The sequence below is a fragment of the Sus scrofa genome, chromosome 1 (genome assembly GCF_000003025.6).
Source record: "Sus scrofa isolate TJ Tabasco breed Duroc chromosome 1, Sscrofa11.1, whole genome shotgun sequence".
Taxonomy (NCBI): domain Eukaryota; kingdom Metazoa; phylum Chordata; class Mammalia; order Artiodactyla; family Suidae; genus Sus; species Sus scrofa.
The window spans coordinates 216,584,182-216,610,012 of record NC_010443.5 but is presented as its reverse complement, the minus strand read 5'-3'; the positions used below and the strand labels follow the sequence as shown (position 1 = coordinate 216,610,012).

Here is a 25,831-nt window from a genome sequence, read left to right as displayed (position 1 = left end):
ATCTAAACATCTACTAAACAGAAAGTTAGACATAGATATTAAATACAAGAAGTGCTCTGAGAGATAACAACAGTTCTGCAAACATTACTTAGGAGGCACAGGGGAGGATTTATGAAGAAAGTGGTCCTGAGTGAGTCTTAAAGACTGAGTACACTTTACCAGGTGAGATCTTCATAGGTTAGTGAAAGGAGTGGTCATATTACTAATTCATGTGAATTTTAGACCAAAGATCATCAATCACCCTCCTAATAATGACAATGAGTGTGAGGAATTCTTCACCATTTACAGTGTATTTTTCTTATACCTTGTCTACAAGTATTTCTTTTTTTGTTTGTTTGTTTTGTTTTTTTTGTTTGTTTGTTTTTGTCTTTTTGGTATTTCTTTGGGTTGCTCCCGGGGCATATGGAGATTCCCAGACTAGGGATCCAATTGGAGCTGTAGCCACTGGCCTACGCCAGAGCCACAGCAACGAGGGATCCAAGCCGCGTCTGCAACCTACACCACAGCTCACGGCAACGCTGGATCCTCAACCCACTGAGCAAGGGCAGGGACTGAACCCACAACCTCATGGTTCCTAGTCGGATTCATTAACCACTGCGCCACGACGGGAACTCCCTACAAGTATTTCTTTATTCTTACTGAGGTGTGGTTAAGAGCCTCCCATGTTAGAGAATTCCATGATTTCCAGTTTCCACTTGTCCCAGTATCACCATGTTAAAAGGGGCATTTGTGGCTCTTAGACCACAGGAGCATGATTTAGTCATTCAAAAAATATTGATGAGGCGCCATCATGTGTGGCATCAGCTTTTTAGGATGCCAGCAATATAGGAAGGAACAAAAACAGAAAGAAATTCCTGCCCTCAGGAAATTTAATCTTCTTGGACAGAGAAGAGAAACAGAGGAAAAAGAAGCAGCAGCAGAAGCAAAAGCATAAGAAGTGGAAGCAGAAGAAGAAAAAAGGGAAGGAGGAGGAGAGGGAGAAGAAGAAGAGAAGGAGGAGGGAGGAGGAAAAGGTGGAGGAAGAGGAGAATGTCCATTGAAGTTGGAACCTTTCACATGCTAATATCCATAAACTCTTGAAGATTTTTCCAAGTCCATGATGAGAACATGGCTGACCAACCAAACTTTACATTACTGGCTGTTGGCTCTGCCACAACATAGGCAACAAAGGTTATGCAATTCCCCACACTATATTGTGTCCCTAATAATAAAATGCCTAAATTCTCAAAAGTTTAGTTTTTTGTCTATGTACCCATTCATATATATGCACATTTATAAGTTGAAGTTTATTAATTATCTCCAGGGTATCATTATCACTTTCTTAAATAACTTTTAGAGGGGAAGAGTAAGAGAATTAAGATCAGTCTTGCATATCTTAACTTTATCTTAATCACTGGTGAGCAACTGTTACTGATATGCAGATAATACTTATGGTAGTTAGAAATGGAATCATGCTTTTATATCTTAAAAAATAAAAATATTTGTGGTTCATCAAAAATCTGGATATGTTACGCTCTTGAATGTTACCTAACATGATGAAAGAAAACATTTGAGGTTATTTAGGGCTACTACTTGCATAGATGGTACATGAAGGGCACCTTGGAAATTACTTAGTTCGTCATTTCTTTGACGGAGAATGAAAAGTGAGTTCCTCAGACAATAGAGACAGCAAAGACTAGTACTCCTATCTCCTACTGCATGGCTCAGAGCTCCCTTGACTCACCAAGAGAAGAAGCTTTTCTAGTGGTATGGGTGAGAGCAGAAAGGAGGCAGTAATTTGTGCAGAATTTTTCAGAAATCTAAAAAGAGTAACTTTCACTTCTTCTTACCCTCAAGCCTGATCATCTCCTGACTGAAGAGGCCCTTCTTGACTCCTCCTGGAGCAACGAACCAGAAAGTATTCTCAAAGCTTATCCTATGCCATTCTTCTCTGTTTTAGATCATAATTTTACTTCAACTTTTACAATATTTTCACAGGCATAATTATCAAGAATTATATAAAAATTCATTAAGAATTATCCAGAAATTAAGAAATTCAGCTAAACTGATCATTTGATTAAAAACCACTTTTTCACTCACATTCCAAAGTAGTCATGAGAAGCCAGCTTGCCTGATATAAAGATAGCTACAATGACACCCTCTGCTTAATGGAAAGGCTGGCAAAAAACATACACAAGGAATAACAGTTTAGGTGAAAATGATGAAAGGGGGATGTGGTTGTTTGAACATGCTCTTTGTATGGTGAAAAGAGCATCACAGTGCTCATTTGGCCAAAGGAATATCTTACACAGGGACGCTCTGTAAATGGTGCATTGAGTTCATTAATTTTGGCAAAGCACTCCATAAGCTCTCTAAACAAATTCTTTCAGGTCTTGCCTGTCTGATGTGAAAGAGTTCATACTTCCCTAATATTAAATATGCCAAGAACCTGCTTTTTTCAGAAAATATGGTTCTTCTCAGGAACCCAGAGAGCAGGGGTCTTATCCTGATTGCCTAGCGTTTTGAGAGAGATTGGGAAGGCTTGAGATACCTGTGGAAACATTCTGGGAGACAATGCTATAAATAATCTTACTGTTGAAAAGGGATTACCTTTGGACTCTGCTTCTACCTCAATTCTAGGAATGTTGCCTCCCACCTCAGTAGTGGCCATTCTGTTGTGAGCAGCTCCACTCAATGGAAAGTCCTTATCTGAGGCCAAAATGAACAACCAAATTAAAGTTTCTATTTCTCCAATAGAGAATGGAACCAACTGAGAGCCAGTAGTCTCAGATTCCTGAGTATGATGCTAAATTTTCATGTATGCAATCACCATTCACTTGTTCATTCAGCACACAATTGTAAGGATCTAATCAAGTACAGTCTACCCTCTATATCCACAGGGTTCTGAAGCCTTTGTATAAGGCCAACTGTACTATGCCATTTTACATAAGGGACTGGAGCATCTGAGTATTTTGGTATCCTCAAAGTTTCCTGGATAAATACCCTACAGATACCAAGGGATGACTGTACAAAGAGATCTCGTTCTAGCCTGGAAAACAGAAGAGTAATAAATCAACATGCCAGTAATGAGTTGAATGTTTACACTAGAGGTGAGCAGCAAATATAATTGAGGCAGAAGGAAGCTTAAGGCAGTTAGGAAAGACAACCACTTGTGTTGAATGCTTGAGAATGTAAAGCCAGTTAAGGGAGTTATTTACGATGAAATGCCATTTTTTAAGCTCATGAAGAAATTGAGATAGAGAAAAAATACAATGAAATTAGAGGCTAGAGGTTAGAATTCTCAAAGAACCTGTGAGGGCCTAGTCATGGAAAGCACAGGTATTTCTCTGTGGCTGAGGCAGGAATTGTCAGATCAAGGAAGTTTTGTAGGCCACACTAAGGAGAGCTTCACCTTGTAAATAAATGTTGGGAACTTTTGAAGTCTTTTAAGCAGGAATGACATAGTGAGATTTGATTTTTCAGTATTCAAGAGATTGTTCTGTCTGCTAGGTAAAGTGATGGTTTATTTAACAAATATTAACCAAGTGCCTACTTCTTGCCAGACACTGTTTTAGGGCTGAAGGCATAGTAGTAAGCAAACATACAAAGATCCCTGTTCTTTTAGTATTATATTCTAATGGAAGATAGCAAGTAAGAATATAATAAACAAGTACATTATATGGTAAATTAGATGGTAAGGAAACCTTTGGAAAAGAGAGACAGACAAAGAGAATTGGGAATGCTGGAAGAGTGTTGCTGTTGCAATTTTACATAAGGTAGTCTCACCAGAAAGGGCAAAGGAGGCATCCAGGTGTGGAGATGAGCACGTTGGCAGCAAGATCTGCCCTTACAAAGGGATGGATGTGGGAAAGTACTTTATAGGCCTGGAAGCAGGTGTAGGGCCCTTTGTACAGCATCCCAAGGACCCAGTTTGTGATGGATAGTAGGAGGAGGTTATAGGCCCTGCAAACACCTCACACTGCAAGGAGGGACATGGCCACAGTGGGGTCAGCCTAAAGCATGGCAGGGCTCAAGAGAGAGACCTGTCTTACTTGGATTATTGGAGGGACTTAGTGTTTTACTCCCAGTGAAATGTTGAGCTATCAGGAGATTTTTAGTGGACATTATTTGACTTATATTTTTAAAGAATTTCTTTATCTCCTGTGTTGAGAATCAACTGTAGGAAGGCAAGATTAGAATCACCATGAGACTGTGGCATATGGAATGACTGGCCAATGGGGAACTGCTGTATAACACGGGGAACTTACCCAACATTCTGTGATAATTTATATTAGAAAAGAATCTGAAAAAGAAAGGATGTGGCTACATGAACAACTGAATCACTTTTTTATACAGCAGAAATTATCACAACATTGTAAATAAGCTATATGTCATGAAATTTTAAAAAGTGGGAAAAAAAAGAATCACAAGAAATAAAGATGTGATGGCTCAAGATGAGATGGAAGCAGTGAGAAGTGGTCAGATTCTGGGTATATTTGAAAGAAGGGCTTTTTGAGTCTGTTGATGAATCAAATGAAGGTGAGAAAAGACAGGAGTCAAGGATGATACCAAAGTTTGTGTCTTCTACCTGGACAAGAGAAGTGGAAGGAAGCAAAACTAGAAGGTAAAAATGACAATGAGGAGGCACCGCTATGGTATAAGGAGAAATGATGAGAAGCTGAGTAAAGGTGATGATGGTAGTGGGGTGGTAGAAAGAAGAGGCATCATTCAAGAAGTATCCAAGAAGTCGGAGTTCCAGCTGTGGCACAGCAGAAACGCATCCAACTAGGAACCATGAGGTTGTGGGTTCAATCCCTGGCCCCGCTCAGTGGGTTAAGGATCCAGTGTTACCTTGAGCTGTGGTATAAGTCACAGAAGCAGCTTGGATCCCGAGTTGCTGTGGCTGTGGTGTAGGCCAGCAGCTGTAGTTCCTTTTCAAACCCTAGCCTGGGAACTTCCATATACCACAGGTGCAGCCCTATAAAGCAAAAAAAAAAAAAAAAAAAAAAAAAAAGTATCCAAGAAGTAGAATTAGTTGGACTGGGGGATGGATGCAAGATACAAGATGAATAGGTTTAAGATGACCCTCAAGATTCTGGCTTGAAGTAGAAGTTATTATTATTGGTAATTTGGGAAAATAGGACACAAAAAGTAATTCTAAACTGTCCAAGGCCATAGAGGCTAAATTTGTAGACCTAGGATTTAAACTCAAATGTATCTTAGAACCTGAGCTCTTAACCATTTATTGCATGGGGCACATTATCCCCAGAAGAAAGAATAATGTTGCTTGGAAATTACCTTTATGACAGTGATGTCTCTGAGTTGGCACTGTACAAGGAATGTCCCCCTGGATGGTCAAGGAAGAAGGAGAAGTTAAACCAGTGGTGGGTAAACCAGGATTCCTTTCTGTTGCCAGAACTACACTTGACATGCTATCCCTTCATACTGTAGAAATAAAAATACAGGCTAAAATGTAGCTTGAAAATATATTTGCATTATCAATGAGGAAGAGCATTTCCAAGTCTAGCTGAGGTGTGTCTTGAGCATTTCTGGTGGAAAGCACTTGATTTTGTTCCTAATTGTTACATGCTGTAATATCTCCCTTCCTAAACTAAAAATAAGAATACAGCCCACTGTGGACCTCACATTCCCTTCCGGCTCCTGCATCCTCTCTCTTCTCTCTTATATAGCACTCTTATCTAAAGAGTTGCCTATATTCTATTGTCTCCATTTTCTTACCTCCTATTTTCTCTCAAATCTACATGGGCTTTCATCTGTACCAAATCCACTGATACTGTACTTATCAGGATCATCCATGACCTTCATATTGCTAAATCCAGTTCTCAGGATATTTGGCTCAACTTATCAGTCCTTCTAGTACTATGTTTTAAAAACCCTAGGTTTTTATACTATTTTATTTTTATTATATCTATGATTTTATTATTATTTAGGTATGGTGAGGCCAACAGATCAGGAGGTGACTGCCATTGAAACCATAGTTTGTTGTACTCATAGATCCCAAGAGAAAAGCATGCCACACCAACAGGGGGCCACACAGGCAAATACCAGGATCACACAGGAGGCAGAGGGAGAAGGGGGAAAGTGGGCACGAACCTTTCCTGCGGCTTCCACAGGAAGGAATGGGGCTAGTTTGAATAATTTCAGCAGACTCTGGGGACGTTGGGGCTGTCCCTTATTGTCTGGTATCTGGCCCTAGGCAGATTAGAGCAAATAGATAGTGGCCCAGAGTGTGAGAGCACAATAAGGAAGTGATTGGATGTAGGGCTCCAGATTTATTGGTTTGCATAGGAAAGTCACACTCAGGGATGAGTTGTTTACTGTCTCTAGGAATGAGCTAAACCTGAGGGGGCAGTCCCTCTAGGGTCGGCATGACCTCAGATGTCAAAGCATCAGAATACAGAAAATAAAAGAGATGGTTCATTTGCCTTTATATCCTTCTTCTCAATCTTCTTTGCTAGTACCCTTCCTCTCATAGATCCATAAATATTGGAATGCCCCACATTTCAGTCCTTTGATACTGTCTCTCTCTTTGCATGATATCATGCAGCACCATGGCTTTAAATAACACTTATATGTGATGACTCCCAAATTTATATCTCTGCCCTCAACTCTGGACCACTAGTTATCCTACTGCCTACTAAAAAAACATCTTCACTTGGATGTCTAATAGGCATATCAAATTGAACATATTTCAAATAGAACTCTTGATTTCTGCTCTCTAATCTGCTTCACTTTTAGTCTTTTTGACTTTAATAAATAGTGTCTCTGTTGCCCCAGTAACACAAGCTCCAAACTTAGAAATTTTTCTGGATTTCTTTATTTTTGTCAAACTGCATCTCCAGCCTATCAGCAATTTCCATCAAATCCTCTTTGAAAATAGAGAAGACCTAAACAAATGGAAAGACATGCTGCACTCATGGATTAGAAAACTTAAATATTATTCAGATGTTTGCATTCCCCAATGGATCTACAGATTCAGTCCAATCCCTATTGAATTCCAGCTGCTTTTTTGTGTGTGTGTGGAAAAGGACAAGTTGATCCTAAAATTGACATGGAAATAAAAGAAGCAAGAGTAGCCACAAAAAAAAAAAAAAAAAAATCTTGAAAAAGAAAAAGCTGCAAGATTCACATTTCCCTGTTTTAAAACTTACTACAAAGCTACTGCAATCAACACTGTGGTACTGACATAGGACAGACATAGAGTTCAGTGGAATAAAATTGAGATTCTAGAACTAAGCCCACACATTTAAAGTTAATTAATTTGTGGTGAGGGTGCTAAAACAATTAAATGGAAAAAATCTTATCAAATTGTGCAAGGACAACTGGGTGTCTACATGCAAAAGAATGAATCTGGAGATTTACCTCATACTGTATACGAAAATGAACTCAAACTGGATCAAAGATTTAAACGTACAAACTAAGGCTTTAACATTTTCAGAAGATAGAAATGGCAAAAAGACAAAAAAAAATTTTTTTCAGAAGAAAACATTATGTAAACCTTTATGACCTTGGATTAGGCATTGGTTTCGTATTGATGACACCTAAAGCACACACAATTGAAAGAGAAAATAGGAGTTCCCATCATGGCACAGCAGAAACGAATCTGCCTAGTAACCATGAGGTTGCTGGTTCAATCCCTGGCCTTGCTCAGTGGGTTAAGGATCTGGCCTTGCTGCGACCTGTGGTGTAGGTCACAGATGCGGCTCGGATCCTACATGGCTATGGCTGAGGTGTAGGCTGGCAGCTGTAGCTCCAATTTGACCCCTAGCCTGGGAACCTCCATACCTCCATGTGCTGAGGCTGCAGCCCTAAAAAAAAAAAAAAGGAGAAAGAGAGAAAATAGATTAACTGGTCTTCATCAAAAGTAAATTAATTTGTGCTTTAAAACTAAATCAAAACATTTATGCTTCAAAAAACATTATCAAGAAACTGAAAAGAAAATCACAGAATGAGAAAGTTATTGCAAATCATATCTTTGATAAAAGCTTGTCAGTTTCTCAAAAAGTTAAAGATGGAGTTACCATTTAACCAGGGAATTCTACTCCTACATATGTATCTGAGAGACTTGGAAACATGTCTCCACAAAAATGTATATGTGAACGTCATAATAGCATTGTTCATAATGGCCAACAAGTTACTCAAATGTCCAATCGACTGATGAATGGATTTAAAAATGTGTTGGATTCATACGACCAAATATTATTCAGTCATAGAAAGGAATGAAGTACTGGTGTTGTGTTACAATATAGCTGAATCTTGAAAATAATATGCTCAGTGAAAGAAGCTGGACACAAAAGACCTCATATTGTATAATTCCTTTTATATGAAATATATAAAATAAGAAATTTATAGAGATAGGAGATTAGTGATTGCCAGGGACTTGGGGGAGAGAGAAGAGAAATTGAGGATTTTCTGCTAATGTGCATGGGGTTCCCTTTGGAAGTGATAAAAATGATCCAAAGTTAGATAGTGGTGTAGATAGCACAATTTTGTGAATATACTAAAAACCACTGAATTTTCTCTGTCTTATACACATACGCACAATCCTCTATTGCACGCCACTTACGTTCCAATAAAGCTGTTACAATTTTAATAATTTTAAAAGACCAAGAAATACATGTATAACTATAAAAAACATTCATCAGACCACTTCTCACCTCCACTACCCCACCATTCTAATCCAAACCATCATCTCTGCGAAAATGCTCCGTACTGACAGTTCTGCTTCCAATCTTGCCCGCCTACAACAATTGCCTACTGTCTACACCAAAACTAAGCCCTCTTTTAAAAGTGTGAATGAGATTATATCATTCTGATCCATATCTTCCACTGGTTTTCCATTATACTTGGAGCAGCTCTGCTTTTACCTGATTTAGATGTATGGCTCCAACTGATTCCCCTCAAAGAAATGGGTCTATGGCTAATCAAATTTTGAAAGCTTTTTGAGAACAACAAAAAAGCAAACAGGGATGTAACCTGTCCCTTTTGTCTTCAACCATTAGAAGTCCTTGGGCAGGAAAGTTTGTAAGCAAAGGTGGAAGCACAGGAAGTAAAACAGGACCAAGGATTGGCACCCACTCAGTGGACCCAGTTCTCTCTCTTCCTGTCTACGTCTCTAGTAGCAGGTAGTTCAAGTGATGGGCACACCTGATCACAGCACTCTAAAGAGCTTGACTGCTTTACCTGTTCAGTCAACTATCAAGTATTAATGGAGACTCCAGCTCTGTTCTTTTGGGCACTATCAAGTGTCTGACTCCCAGAGTTACAGTCCAACTGAAAAAGATGATGTGCTTTATTCATTTGACAAATAAGATTGGTTTTCAAGGGCCTGTTACTGAAACTGTGTAAGAGACAAAAAGGTTCAGATGATCACCTATATGGGTAACTTGTGAGGAATGGTGCATATTTAGAAAAAGTTGTTTGAAAATGAAGGACCTTCCAATTTGAATCGATGGGGTGCCTTGCTTCTTCTTACCCAATGTCCCCTCTCCTCTAGGCAATTAACATTTAACTTCTCTTCCCAGTTCTACTCCACCATGGTCCACTGCCTCCCCAAAAGATTTGTTTACGAGTCATTTCCCTGTTTTAAGGAGTGAGCAAATGACCAAATCATGAGACCCAGAAAAAGTGCAGAAGGCTCTGAGACTTTCAATTGTCTGTTTCAGATCCGGTAGAGAACATGTTCCTCCTGCTAATTTTGAGCCTGGGAATGAAGCTTCATCACACAGCAGGTAAGAAAGGACAAACAGTGGGGACTGAGAAAGAGGAACAGGTGAGGACCCCTAGGTGAGGCCAAGGATGAGAATGTGGTCTTCAGGCTGAAGTCTTTCTTCGAGAGGAAGTGTGATTACTGGCTATTACAAACACAGCCGAAAGAGTGGTGTTGAGGGTGGCTTGTGCATACTTAGATTGCTATCGTACAGGAACAGGGATTGAGAATATCGGTCCATCTATCTCCACTCTCCAATAAATGTGTGACAGGAAGACAGAACATTCAGACCATGCACCTCTGAACTGACCCAAGAGGGCATGGATTGAGTATCCTGAAAGATGAGATGCCAAACAGCTGTCGTTTTGTCTTCTGGCAGGGACATTGAGGAGACAAATGTCAGGGGGATACATCCCCTTTTAAAAAGCAGCAATAGCAGCTATTAGTCATTCACACATTAATGTGGATTACTTGAGTTGGAAAATCAGAGGAGTCTTCCTTGAGTCTAAATGAATAACATACCTTAGGGCTATGCCTTTGAATTTTGAAGAAAGATATTCTGCTGGAGTGTGTGGGTGGCAAGGAGGAAAGCAGTTTCAGAGTTTTGCTTTCCTGGGGCAGATAATTCAGACAATTCATACGAACACCAGAAGGTAAGAGAGGAAGACAGATTACTTGTAGAAGACTATGTCCTCTATGATAACAGCCCCAACTCCATGGGAAGTCATACAGTGTTCTACCTTTATTGAGAAAGAATGCCTTCTTTGGCACTGATAACTTTTTAAAGAACTTTTCTCTCCCTTCCAGGTGGTCCTAACTACTCTTTTCCCAGTCATGTTCCTCCCCATCCCTTGGGCTTCCCAGCCTGGTGTGGTCCTAGAGACAGTGACTTGAGGCCATCCTTAGAAAGCACCCCAGTATTCTACTTATTTCAGCTCTGCCCTTGCAATGGCAGCTAAAGGAACACTTGATGTTTCCTTTCTAAAGGACCCTGCCTGGCTGAGATTTTAGAAACATGTGAAATTAACTCTTTTTTACTTGAATGCTATGTGGATGCTCTACTGTGGAATCTATAAAATAATTTAAAGTTTGAAGTGGAAAAACTATTGGAAAACATTTTCATTTCTTTTTAAATATTTATTTTTTCATAATAACATAAAGTAAAATTTTGCTCTTTTTCACAAAAACATCAATGAGTTTTGACAAATCCATAGTCATAGAGCTCCCACCACAGTAAAAATCCAGAACAGGACTATCAAAAAACAAAGAAAAATCCTCCACCAATCTTTAAGCCCATGTACTCACTGATTTATTCTCTAACCTATAGTTTTAGCTTTTCCTGAATGTCATATAAATGGGGTCATTTTCTAGATACTCTTTTTCTCTGCTGTCTTTCTCTTAGTATAGTGCATTTGCAATTTATCCATGTTGTTGTATGAATCAATGGGTCTGTCCTATTTGGTTTTGACTAGTATTTCACTGTATGTATGTACATACCACATTTTTGTTTATTCATTTCCTAGTTGAGGGACTTTTGAGCTGTTTCCTATTTTTGGCAATTACAAATAATGTTGCTATAAACAGTTATATATAGGTTTTTGTGGAAGCATAGGTTTTCTTTACACTTGGGTGGATACCTAGGAGTGGGATTGCTGAGTCACATGGTAAGTATATATTTAACTTTATAAGAAACCATCAAACAGTTTGTAGTGTCTATACCATTTTTACATTCTTGCCAGCAAAGTAAGAGAGTGGTAATACTTGGTGTTGACATTGTCATTTTCTTTTTTAAGTCATACTAATAGGTGTGTAGAAGTACCTTATTGTGGTTTAATTTGCCTTTCTTTAATATCTAGTGATGATAAACATATTTTTCATGTGCCTATTGGCCATAAATCTTCCTTGGTGGAGTGCATATCATTTGACCATTTTTAACTGGGTTATTTTCTTATTGTTAAGATTTAAGAGTTCTTTATACATTCTGGATACAAATTACCAGATGTGGAGTTCCCTTTGTGGTTAACGAACCCAACTAGGATGCAGGTTCAATCCCTGGCCTCGCTCAGTGGGTTAAGGATCCGACATTGCCATGCCGTGGTGTAGGTCATAGACACAGCTCAGTATCCACGTTGCTGTGGCTATGGCACAGGCCAGCAGCTGCAGCTCTGATTTGACCCCTAGCCTGGGAATCTCCATATGGCTCAAGTGCAGCCCTAAAAAGCAAAACACACACACACACACACACACAAAATAAAATTATCATATGTGTGATATGCAAATATTTTCTCTTAATATGTGGCTCATCTTTTCATTCTCTTAACATATCTTTTACAGAGCAAAGATTTTAATTTTGAAGATATCCAATTTATCAATTTTTTTTCTTTGATGGGTTTCATAGAACTCTTTGCCTAATCCAAGACCTAGGAGATCTTCTTCTGGAGTTCTCTTGCAGCCCAGTGGATTAAGGATCCAGAATTGTCACTGCAGTGGTTTGGGTTGTGCTGCTATGGTGCAGGTTCAGTTACTGGCCTGGGAATTTCCATGTGCCCCAGGTGCACCACCCCCCCCAAAAAAAAAGAAAAAAGATTTTCTTCTGAACATTTCATAGTTGTACATTTTACATTTTTATATAGTGTGATGTATAGGTTGGGGCTTTTTTTTTTTTTTTATGGTATATGGACATCCCATTGCTCCAGCCCCATTCATTCATTTGTTGAAGACTATTCTCCATGCACCTTTGTCAAAAAACAATTGGCCATATTCGTGTTGGTCTTTTTCTGGACACTCTGTTCTTTCTTTTTTTTTTTTTTTTTGTCCTTTTTTTTTTTTCCTATTCTAGGGCTGCCCCTGCAGCATATGGAGGTTCCCAGGCTAGGCGTCTAATCAGAGCTGCAGCTGCTGGCCTATGCCAGAGCCACAGCGACGCGGGATCCGAGCCATGTCTGCGACCTACACCACAGCTCACGGCAACGCCGGATCCTTAACCCACTGAGCGAGCCAGGGATCGAACCCACAACCCCATGGCTCCTTGTCAGATTCGTTAACCACTGCGCCATAATGGGAACTCCCTGGACACTCTGTTCTATTGATCTATTTTTATTTCTTTTCACTTATATCACTCTTTTATTACTGCAGCATTATAATTCACTTTTTTCTTATATTTTCATTTCAAAACCTGAGGACATTTTGTAACCCAGAGACATTTGAGGGAAAATATTTATTTTTGTACTCTGTCATGCCTTGAAGGAAAAGGTAACCCAAATCTTAGGTCTTTCATTGACGTTTCTTTCTTTCTTCATCCTCCAGAGATGCATTAAACCTAGGAGGCACATGACCAGGGTGACACTTATGAGGGGATCACACCTTGGGTCACTCCACTCAGCCTATAGCCAACCTCCAAAACTACTTCTGCTGACCCCTAAGGTGTGCAAAGCAGTAGAAACAGGTTGGGGAAGGATTTCTAACTGATGAGATGTCTCCTGCAGTGTTCCTACAAAGAGGAGTGCATGTGTCAGGTGTCTAGAGCAACATCTATTCTAAACCAGAAACTAGAGTTTTCTGTAGATCATGGCTGCGTAAAACAGCTCCCCTCCTGCTCCACCCTCGACCCATCCGCAACTTTCAAATACCTTAGTTAGGAAGTCTGTAAACACTTAAGCTTCTGTTAAATGGAAAAAAAGTATAAAATTAGTTTAAAGAGGAAGCTATCTTGGGAGGTAATGCAAATGATTTGTTTTGTGTTTCCTGGAGATGTGACAGGTGTTGACTCCATTAATGCCTTGATTGCAAATAAAATGCTAAGTGCCCCCCAAGAACTTTCAAAAAGGCTGCAGCCTTACTCAAGCCAGCTATTTTAATCCGTCTCAAGAACTTGAGTGTATGAGTTTTTCACGCTCTGGCCAAGTCCTTTGCCTTTTAAATTAGTCAAGATGACCAAGTGAATGTTTCATCTGCTTAATTTCACATTGTGGGAATTTTCTAATTTTCTCCTTTGTCCGATAATATCAGGAGTTCAATGCTAGACTAAAGCTTAATTTAACAACCCTGTGACATATGAAAGAGAAAACAAATGTCTTTTCCTTAGTCTAAAGCCTAAAAGTATATCTTTTTTTTTTTTTTTTTTTTTTTTTTTTTTTTTTTTTTTTTTTTTTTTTTTTTTTTTTTTTTTTTTTTTTTTTATGTGCATAGAAAAGAAAAAAAAAAAAAAAAAAAAAAAGCTTTTCCTAGTCTAAAGCCTAAAAGTATATCTATCTCATTTATGGATATAGTATATATATGCCAGTGGATATGCAGTCATTTCTGTAGAGTTGTTAGGAGTACAAGCTTTCAAGACACAGAGATATGAATTTGAATTCCAACTCCACATGCTCCCACATTTTTACTTTGGGCAAGCTGAATCATTTCTTTAAGCCTCAGTTTCCCCATCTATAAAAAGAAGGTAGTGACTCTTACTTTGTAGAGCTTGGGGAACATCAAATTAGATGATAATTTAGACCAGGGTCTGTTTCATTGTATTTAATAAATGTATAACTATTACTCACTTCCCAGTAACAGTCCAAATGCAAACCAGTGTTATAACTCTGCTTCTCAACCTTGTTAAAATGGAGATTGTACCTCTCTAGATCTGGGGCAGCACCTGAGATTCTGCATTCCTAATAAGCTCCCACAGAAAAGTAAGGGCAACACTTTGAATGGCAGGATGAGAGAGGATGTTTCAAGTGCAGGGGTTTGAGTCATCCAACTAAGGCTTCTCAAGGCTTCACATTAGACGCTCCCAGGGAAATTTTTTTTAAAAATTGGTGCTGGCTCACAAAATAATTCGAATTTAATTTTAAAGGATCCAGAGTGGGCCTGGGCATTAGTATGTTTTAAAAGCTTCCCAGGTGATTCCACTGACAGCTAAGGCTGAAGTCCTCTGCTTAGTGATTCTAATGTGCAGCCAAGCTTAAAAAAAGCACCTCTTCACAGAATTATTTGCAGGAGTGTTTTGATTTCCTCTGTAATTTACGATAAGAATATTTCAGGATTTCAAAAGTGTATTGCATTTCCTAAACTCATCATTTTGTATCCAGTAATCAAGCTCAAAGCTTTGTATATCTTAGAAGCTTTAATTGGGTAAAATTAAGCCAACTAACAATCTTCTAGTTATTTTGAGCTACTCAGATACATGATTCATGTTTGCCAATTACTCTTTCCTCTTGTGGACGTTAGCTAAAAAATGTCACCTGAGAGGTAGCATATTTTATGCCCCAACCCCTGTGCACACACACTCTGTACAAGGTAGAGGGAAAAAGCAAGCAGAAAACGGATTTTTGTCAAAGGCCCAGAGAGGAAGAGGGGAGTTCTATGTGCTATGGGGAGTTCCAGAGGAAGTTACAGGCGGTCCTTCTCTCATGAGAAGAAAGCATAAGTGTGGTAAATAAATTTGCTAAATAAATTCAGTAGAGACTACACCCAAAGTCCTCTGATTCTTATTAAATCTCAGACCCAGCATCTAATCTTTCCTGCAAGCCCTACTTCTCTTCCTTGTTTCTTGTTTTGTCATGTGTAATAGAATAATTGAAGGAAGTAGTATGCAGAGAGTAGAAGCAGTGCAAATTCCTGAACCTGGCACATAGAAGATGGTTAATATGTATTTAATGAATGAATAAATATTACCCTCCAGGGAAGATTGGATTTGGTATATGGCAGCTCTGTCTTAGTTATAAGGTAACTTAATAACTCAAGTATTTGGAGATGATTCCTGTTATAAAGGAATATACCTTTAAGAGCATTCTATTATAGAAACTTGGTATAAGAGTTATTACAAGTGTTCAGTGGATTCCACAAAAGGGAATCATGTGGGAAATTCAGAAGCAGGACACGTTTTTTCACATGTATCATCCCAGAGTCTTCTCAACCTAGCCAAGCAAATGCGGGTATGGTTAGCATTGCTTTACACAGAAGCACTCACATTATAGCCCTGCCCCCACACCCATCCTGCACAAAAGAAGACTGGTCAGATGTGAACGCCTTTCTTTACCATAGATCTCTGTTAGAAAGGTACATTAATGTTTTAGTTGTGGTTAAATCAGGGTTTGGAGGCAAGATAGAAACTCATCAGTCATTTTTGATAAACCTAAAATGTTTGCATTACAGTATCAAATGTGCCATATGGTGTTTAGGAATGCCAATTTATGCACTTTGGGGCATGTTACAGTTTGATGAGAGGAAACTGGAAGTGAAAATGGGTAGGCTCATCCATTTTGTTCTCTCCCTCTCCCCCTTTCTGTGATTTATATCTTAAACACTTAAATGGAATTTAGTATGTGCTAGGCACTGGAGGTTTGAAAACAAAGTCAACCTGGTCACTTCTTTCAAAGTCTTGAAAAGTCCTACAGGATGATAAGAAGAAAAACTATTGTCAGAAGAGAATTGCGATGTGAATCATTTAAGCAAATGAAAACCCCCAAACTACTTATACTGTGAAATCTGTTGTCTAGGGTGGTCAGAATGCCACTTTCTCAAGAATTAAAACAGTACAAAAGAAAGGAACCAGTGCTTGCGGACCACCTACTGCTTGCCAAAATAAGGCACTTCACAGTAGCATTTTTTCTAGTTTCACCACCATCCTGAGAGGTAGATGTTAACCTTGTACCTGTGCAGAGAAAGAGCCTGACACTCACAGAGGTTAAATGTCATGATCAAGACCCAAGGGCTCATAGTCCTAACACAATCCGCATTTGAATCCAGGTTTATCTGTCACTAAATCCCAAGCTCTTTCCCAAGCACATTTTATATGGAAACAACTCCTCGAATAGCATATCCTTAGAAGTCATCCCCGAATATTTATGAAATGGATGTTTTGACTGATTAAGTGAATGGATTAATGAAGCAAGCTCTAACATAATTTGATCTCATCTGTCACATTTTGCTCCTTCAAGATCTTGCTCAGTCTGAATGACTATCCATTCATTAATGATGGAAGGAGCAAAATTTTGTACAATTTCTCACAGTTTATTCATGCATAAACTGCTTTCATTAGTTTTGCCATGTCTGACTATTCACTGTGCTATTGTTTCTTTATATATAGAATTATTTAAATCAACCGAGCTTTTATTTCTTTTAACAAAACAGTATACCCCTGTGGAAAACAGAGAATCAGTATCACTGGTATTTGTAAACATAGGATATGAGCAAAAATAAATGCAGTGAAAGTAAAGTGGTGCTGTTACATTCTACCCAGGTACTAACATCTACTCTGAGAGCTTCCTCTTTTGTTAAAAGGAAAAATCATCATTGTCAGAGGTATGACAGTCTAGTTGCAAACTCTATGTAATTTGACGAGTTGAAATAGAATTGAAGAGGAAATAAATTCCTCCTCAAATAATCCAACTCCCTTTAGGCCTTGATTCTGCTGTGTCCAAAATCATTTCTGCATACTTCTAGAGGTATGTGCCTCACATTTTGAGAAATACTATTTAAAAAACTACAGATTTTGGTCAAATATCTAACTGGCTCTAAAATTTAACTTTAATGACTGCATGTCCTGGGGCAAAACCTCTTTGACCCAGTTTCTTCAACTATAAAACATTAATGATTATACATATTTTATGGTCATATTCTGAGTATAAGCGATATAATTACAAAGAGCCTAGCACAGTGGCTGGCACATAGTAGGTATACACTAAGTATTAATTCCATTCTTTCCCCTTGTTGATAGAAAAGATGCTTCTACAGGGGGCTTGTGTAAAATGGTGGTTAAGAATAATTGGACTTGGCAATACCTGGTTCTCATCCTGGCTGTGCAATCATAGGCAAGTTGCTTAACTTTTCTGTGTGCCAGGTTCATTTTCTAAAAAGAAGACAGGTTTACCTCACTGGCTTCTTGGGGAGACTAAAACAGATTATGTGTAAGCAAAACCTAATGCCTACTAAGAACTCAACAGGTGATAGTTATTATAACTATTATTGGTGAGAGGAGGTAGAATTTAGCAGGGAATGGTATAATTTGATCCATATGAAGAAAATGAGCCTGAATGACAGGTGTCAGTAGGGCAGTCAGCTGCACAGGTGAGGAGTGTTGAGAGGAGAGAACCACCTCAGAACAGCGGACCCACAATCCCACTCTTGCCCAGAACAAATAGGGCAAAGGAGAGAGAGGAACCTTGCAAATACCCAGATAATGACAGGTATCTCCTGGCAAATGGGTGGGATGGTTATCCTCAGCTCCCACTCTGAACAAAAGTGAAATGTGAAGGCAGACAGTGGGAGAATGTCTTATTTTTCTTTTTTTTTTTTTAGGGCCACACCCGCTGCATATGGAAGTTCCTGGCTAGGGGTCAAACTGGAGCTGCAGCTGGCAGCCTACGCTACAGCCAGAGCAACACCAGATCCGAGCCATGTCTGCAACCTACACCACAGTTTATGGCAACACCAGATCCTTAACCCACTGATCAAGGCCAGGGATTGAACCCACATCTTTATGGATACTAGTTAAGTTCTTAATCTGCTGAGCCACAACAGGAACTCCCTGAAAATGTCTTGTTTTCTGTTCAGCTTTATTCACAGTGACAGTCCCAAAGGAAACCTACATGGTAGACCACGGCAGCAATGTGACTTTGGAGTGTGATTTTGACACGGGAGGTCACGTGGAACTCAGAGACTTAAAAGCCAATTTGCAAAAGGTGGAAAATAATACAATCTTGCTCAGTGAAAAAGTCACTTTGCTGGAGGAGCAGCTGCCCCTGGGGAAGGCCTTGTTCCACATCCCCCAGGTCCACGTGAGGGATGCAGGGCAGTATCGCTGCTTCATCATCTATGGGACCGCCTGGGACTACAAGTACCTGACTCTGAAAGTCAAAGGTGAGTCGTTTCAGGGACCAGAACTGATGGAGGCATTTCTCCAACACAGGACCTGCATTAGCTATGAATAACAAGCCCTCTAAAGCTAGCCCAAGACAAACTGAGAGGATGGCTCTAAAGAGACAAAGCTATCTCAGAGGAAACAAAAGTCCCTGCTCAGAAATATTTTCTGACATCTGAGTATAAAACAGCAGAGATGAGGGTGAATAGGAGTAGAAGGAATAAAACTGGTCTACAGGTCTACCAGAGATAAACTTTGCCTAATTCACAGGAACACTCACTTGGTTATTAAACTACTCTTTAGGAGTCCAGAGTTTTTCAAACCAGGGTTTGCCACCCATTAACACATTAAAAAATCAATTTAGTGAGTAGCAACCAGGTGGGTTTTTTTTTTTTTTAACCAATAAAATGAACGAACTGAATGAATAGAATAGAACATATCAGGGCATCACATGGAAGGGCTGAGTATTATTTGGTGAAACCCAAATTATTTCAGAGGTAGTTGTGTGTGTGTGCATGTGTGTCTTGACTTGTGGTGTAAAAAAATTTTTCTCACTTTGGGCCATAGTCTAAAAAGTTTTGAAAACACTACTCTAGTCCAAGCCACATGGATTGCACATGAAATAGCTGAAGTCCAGAGAAATGAAATGGGTGCCCTGAGGGTACCAGTTAAATCAATAAATGTCCCCATTCCTCTAGGTTGAGGGCTCTCCACCACAACATGATTATTGGTTAATAAGGTAAATCTGAAGAGAATCTTCAAGTTCTTGTCTGTTCTGGTCATTTTGGGGAAGACATATAATAACTATAGACGAGTAGATTGGTTATGTTCATTGGTTTGTGTTTTTCAGCCTTCATTGGCTGTTTTATGCCAGTTTGTCTCTGTCCATTTCACCCACTAGACCTCAGAGGATCTGTTCTGTCATCGACTTTGACAGCAGTGGTGTGACTTTATGATCTGGTATAAAGAAGGACAAACTAGAATAATTAGACATGAAGGTGAATGTTGTTTTCACCTGTGACTTGGGGCAGGTTATTTCACTTTTCATAATCTCACATTTTTTCTTATTTGTAAAAGGATAACAATAGTAGCATCTACCACATAGGATTATTGTAAAAATTAAAAGAGATAATGAACATCAAGAACTGAGCATGGTACCTAGCATGTGGTGACTATCCAGAAATTTGGTTCAAAACCCTTAGTTGCTGCAATAACAGTACCCTCTCATACCTGAAATAATAGTAACTCCTCAGGAAAGCTCTTAGCCTGGGTATGACTGCCTTCTGTCTTTACTGCATTTCCTACATCCAGGCATTAACTGGGAGGAGCTCCCGGACATTGTCTGAGTTTAGTTAACAGCAGAAAGAGAGAGCTCTATATTTTCATGATCCCCTAGTGTACTTGATTATCTGCACCCCTAAATCACTGCCCTATGTTTGTTGATCTCTATGTGTATGCTGTAATGCACCCAGGGTCTTTGGGCAATTTGGAGCCAGTCCCACTCATTCTCTTTCTGGCTGAGGGCTGCCCCTCATCCCTGAGAAGGCACTCTACCTGCTTCCTCACCTAGACCAGGGATGGCTTAGGTATGGAAGCAATTTATTCCTCAAACTTTTTGTTTAATTATTTATTCACTCATTTTTTCCTTAAACCCTAAATCATCTTCCAATTGGAGTGTATGGGATTATAAAGATTTTCTATGGGATGCGTAAGCATATGCACTTTTAGGAAATGAGTTTCTAGATCTTCATCTTCCTCAAATACAATTTCCCTAAATTGAGTGTGCCTGAGAATGTTTCTTCCAGGCAAGTCTCTTGGGGATCCCCTAAAACACTTCCTCTTTTATTATTGCTTTACCCACTTCATAAAAAGCCTATCTCTCACCATCATGAGTACAGTGCACTGCCCCTGGGTATAAAAATCTCCATGGTGCTAAACAAGAAGGATTGGAACGATTGATATCTCATCAAATCGTAATGACTAACAAGTCCTTTTGAAAATCAGGTGGTATCAAATCTCTGTTTTCAACACAACTGAAGGAGGCCCTAATAGAGTTAACAGATAATAATTTTAAAAAATGAAATAATTTTTTGTCGTAGAGATCATGAGAATTTCAAAGAATAAAATTACATTGGAGTTCCCGTCATGGCGCAGTGGTTAACGAATCCAATTAGGAACCATGAGGTTGCAGGTTCGATCCCTGCCCTTGCACAGTGGGTTAACGATCCGGCGTTATTGTGAGCTGTGGTGTAGGCTGCAGATGCGGCTCAGATCCCATGTTGCTGTGGCTCTGGCGTAGGCTGGCAGCTACAGCTCCGATTAGACTCCTAGCCTGGGAACCTCCATATGCTGCGGGAGCAGCCCAAGAAATGGCAAAAAGACAAAAAAAAAAAAAAAAGAATAAAATTACATTACTATAACACAATTGCTTCCCTTCTGAACTACTTATTCATATGAGCAAGATTCCTTAGCCCTTATAGCTACAAAAAATGAAAAATAGAATTGATGCTGAACCTTGTCTCATTCCATCCATAAGTCAAATTCATTCTTATATTCGTGAACAAATTGAAAAATATAGTCCTATCCATCCCATTAAGAGATACATTTCCAGTAAATCTTAATTTTTTATTTAATAATTATCAATAATATTATGTTTTTATGATACATGTCCTGATAATAATGGACATTAGATTTCAATGCAAAAGTAAATTTTGAACACTTAAAGCCTCATGTTCATGAAGAAAAAAAATTAATTTCAATAGCTATACCCATTTTGTTGTTGCAAAGAAACAAAATATAATCACTAAAAGAGCTTTCGAACATGTTGCATAAGGTTAAAATTCCATAGAAGAAGTGGAATGGGAACTAAGATTTGAGGAATAAAAATAAATATTTTAAAGCTTTGATCATTAGAGGAGATTTTTTATGTATTTTTTAGTGGATAGTGTGTGTATGAAAAATATCTTCTTTTATATCTAGTTGACATTGGATGCATTAGTAAAAGAGTGAAATAATTGCCTTACTAAAAATATAAATGTTTATAAAATGCTAACCATCATATAAATTTCCAATACAGAAACTTATTAAATATTCTAAGAATGAACATAATAAATATGTGAGAAGGAGCACATTGTATCATAGCTCTTTTAGGAGGAATGCAAGCAAAAAAAAAAAGTTGAAGACCAGAACCTAAGCATATTCTACCCTGATCAAGGGTCTCTGAAGGAAGCTGGGGAGATCTGGGTTATGGTTTGCTTAAATAGAACAAGACTAGAGGAAGGATGTTCTTTGTCCTTAAAAATGCCTGATATATGGCATACACCTTGAAAATAGGTTTATAGCATTTTCTTTGATGTCTGGGCAAAAATTCACGTTAAATACAGTGAAAAGAGAACTGATTTCATAAGGATAGGGAAAAAAATACTAGGTAACATGGCTAGAGAGTCTAAAGATACAGTAACAAAAAGCTGCAGTTTTTGAAAAGCCAGGTTGCAACTCTAAGACTATTAGGAATCTGTCTGAGAAAGGCCAAGGAACATAGCTGAAGAAGAGAGCACAGCATCTCTGAGAGGCCCACAGGCTGGGCCCACATGTTGAGAACTGGCCTGTGCAAGGATCCCAGACAGACACATAGAAGTGCTAAGAACAGAAGGACCAGACCAGCCTGGGCAGACATGAGGGGGGGCATGGGAGAGAGCCCACACCTGGAATGGACTCAGGCTTACAGAAGTACTTTTACAAAAAGGCCCAAGATAAATGACTTCAACAAGTGGAGGAAGGAGATAGCATGGTTTCCGTTTTTTTCTCACTAGAGAAATGGCCTTCCCCTAAGAAGGAGAAAACAAACAGCCTAGGACTTAGAGAGGAAACAGCTCAAGAGAAGCAATGCAGTAGTGAAAAGATGTCTGTACATTTAGCCTCTAGGCCCAGAAAAAGCTTTTGCTAGAAGAACTTAGTGATGAAGCTAAATCTGTTCTCTCAGTGTCTTTTCTCTCTTAGGGAAACAGAAGGGAATAAGCAAAGCTGAAGTTAAGAAAACAATATCTGGAATTTTGAAGGAGGAAAATTCCAGGAAATGACAAACTGTTCAACTTGATATTCCTCTCCAGGCCCATTTAGCACACCAAATGAGAGCAATCCTAAAAGATTTATTGCAGTGATTACCAGAAACTTGACAGGATTCTCTAAAGCATGTATAACTATAGTTTTTACCTTAGTTATGATCATGATGATGATAAAGCAGATAATGCTATGTACAGTAGTAAAAAATAATATAGTAATATATAGCAAAGATAATAAAGCTTATCTTTGAGAAATACTATAGTTGCCAGTAATATAAGAATCATATAGTCAGAGACAACCAAGGTAACAGAAACCATGTAAACCAGTGGAAATTTAAATCGGAAAATAATAAATCTTTTGAGAGAACAGACTGAGAAGCCAAACAGGTAGAGCAAACCAGCAATTAGCAAAACAAGGAGTTGCTACCACTGCTGAGCTGGAGGGAAAAGGGGAAGACAGTGTTGATGGAGCCCAAGGTCCAGGATAACTTGACAGACCTCAGTTGTCCTGTTTAGTGGTAGCTCGGGCCAGAGAAGAGATGTGGCCACTGCTAGAGAGGCCATTATAGTGAGAATGTGGAGGAGAAATATCCTTACTCCTCCTTCCCACTCACCTTCCATTCTTTCCACAATGCCTGCTGTTGCCTGTCAAGAGCCTGGGATACACAGCCTGTAGGAGCAGCCTTCCTGCAGTTACAGAGCAGAGAAGAAAAACTGAGGGATGAATCTGAGGACAAATAGGCCCAGGCATCACAGATCACACTCCTTGTGTGTAAAGTGCTAAAATGTGAGATGGATAAAAATATAGTTGACTGCATTTATAACAGCTGAACAACTAGTAATTGTTGTCTCAGAGCCAACAAAGGGTGATGGATGGTCTTGGGTCACCCTAGAGACCATCTCCAAGTGCAAAGGGGTCTGTTATAGTCAACCGAGCTGGGCAGTAAGTCATCCAACAAAATTGATCTTATGACCTTAGTATGCTTTAAAACCCTATATGGGGAGTATATTTCTGTTTTGTAAGTTCATTTATATAATTTTTTTAAGATTCAGCATGTCAGCAATATCCTGTGATACTTGTCTTTCTCTGGCTTACTTCATTTAGTATGACAAACTCTAGGTGCATTCATATTGCTGCAAATGTATGTACATACACTATATCTCCTTTATTTATGGACATTTAGGTGACTTCCATATCTTAGATATTATAAATAGTGCTGCTATGAACATTCAGGTCATGTATCTTTTTGTTTGTTTTTTTTTTGATAAAATTCAACATCTATTCACAATTTTTTTTTTCTTCTCCCACTGTACAGCAAGGGGGTCAGGTTATCCTTACATGTATACATTGCAATTACAGTTTTTCCCCCACCCTTTCTTCTGTTGCAACATGAGTATCTAGACAAAGTTCTCAATGCTATTCAGCAGGATCTCCTTGTACATCTATTCCAAGTTGTGTCTGATAAGCCCAAGCTCCCGATCCCTCCCACTCCCTCCCCCTCCCATCAGGCAACCACAAGTCTCTTCTCCAAGTCCATGATTTTCTTTTCTGAGGAGATGTTCATTTGTGCTGGATATTAGATTCCAGTTATAAGTGATATCATATGGTATTTGTCTTTGTCTTTCTGGCTCATTTCACTCAGGATGAGATTCTCTAGTTCCATCCATGTTGCTGCAAATGGCATTATTTCATCTTTTTTATGGCTGAGTAGTATTCCATTGTGTATATATACCACCTCTTCCGAATCCAGTCATCTGTCGATGGACATTTGAGTTGTTTCCATGTCCTGGCTATTGTGAATAGTGCTGCAATGAACATGTGGGTGCATGTGTCTCTTTTAAGTAGAGCTTTGTCCGGATAGATGCCCAAGAGTGGGATTGCAGGGTCATATGGTAGTTCTATGTATAGATTTCTAAGGTATCTCCCAACTGTTCTCCATAGTGGCTGTACCAGTTTACATTCCCACCAGCAGTGCAGGAGGGTTCCCTTTTCTCCACAGCCCCTCCAGCACTTGTTATTTGTGGATTTATGAATGATGGCCATTCTGACTGGTGTGAGGTGGTATCTCATGGTAGTTTTGATTTGCATTTCTCTTATAACCAGCGATGTTGAGCATTTTTTCATGTGTTTGTTGGCCATCTGTATATCTTCTTTGGAGAAATGTCTATTCAGGTCTTTTGCCCATTTTTCCATTGATTGATTGGTTTTTTTGCTGTTGAGTTGTATAAGTTGCTTATATATTCTAGAGATTAAGCCCTTGTTATCATTTGAAACTATTTTCTCCCATTCCGTAAGTTGTCTTTTTGTTTTCCTTTGCTGTGCAAAAGCTTTTCAGTTTGATGAGGTCCCCTGGGTTTATTTTTGCTCTAATTTCTATTGCTTTGGGAGACTGACCTGAGAAAATAGTCATGATGTTGATGTCAGAGAGTGTTTTGCCTATGTTTTCTTCTCAAAACAGACAGACAGACCAATGGAACAGAATAGAGAATCCGGAAATAAACCCTGACACCTATGGTCAATTAATCTTTGACAAGGGAGGCAAGAACATCAAATGGGAAAAAGAAAGTCTATTCAGCAAGCATTGCTGGGAAACCTGGACAGCTGCATGCAAAGCAATGAAACTAGAACACACCCTCACACCATGCACAAAAATAAACTCCAAATGGCTGAAAGACTTAAATATACGACAGGACACCATGTATCTTTTTGAATTATGGTTTCCTCCAGATATATGCCCAAGACTGGGATTGCTGGATAATATGGTAGTTCTGTGCTTAATTTTCATACTCTTCTCCATAGGCATTGTGCCGATTTACATTCCCACCAACAGTGTAGGAGGTTCCTTTTTCTCTACACCCTCTCCAGCATTTATTATGGTTATCAAAGGGGTAGGGGAGGAGTGATAAATTAGGTATTTGGGATTAAAATATATACACTAATGTATATAAAATAAATAACCAACAAGGACCTACTGAATAGCACAGGGAATAATACTCAATATCTCAAAATAATCTATAATGAAAAATAACTAAAAGAGAATATATATATGTTTCTATATAAAACTGAATCACTTTATACTTGAAACTAACACAACATTGTAAATTAACTGTATTTCAATAAAAATTTAAAACAATATAAAAATGACAAAATAAAATGAGTTCAATAAAATGCAGAACAAAACAAAAACCCTTAAGTTGGGGCTAAAGTGTGCTCAG

At 38.8% G+C, this 25,831-nt stretch overlaps 1 protein-coding gene across 1 annotated transcript in view; it reads left to right on the top strand.

Annotated features, from left to right (window-relative positions):
- PDCD1LG2 (programmed cell death 1 ligand 2) overlaps positions 9,680–25,831 on the top strand; it is a gene marked incomplete at its 3' end in the record, with an annotated part of 35,906 nt that continues 19,754 nt past the window's right edge. Inside the window, 2 exon segments of the mRNA NM_001025220.1 lie at positions 9,680–9,731; positions 18,248–18,553. Of these exon segments, the coding sequence (NP_001020391.1) occupies positions 9,680–9,731; positions 18,248–18,553 (358 nt within the window).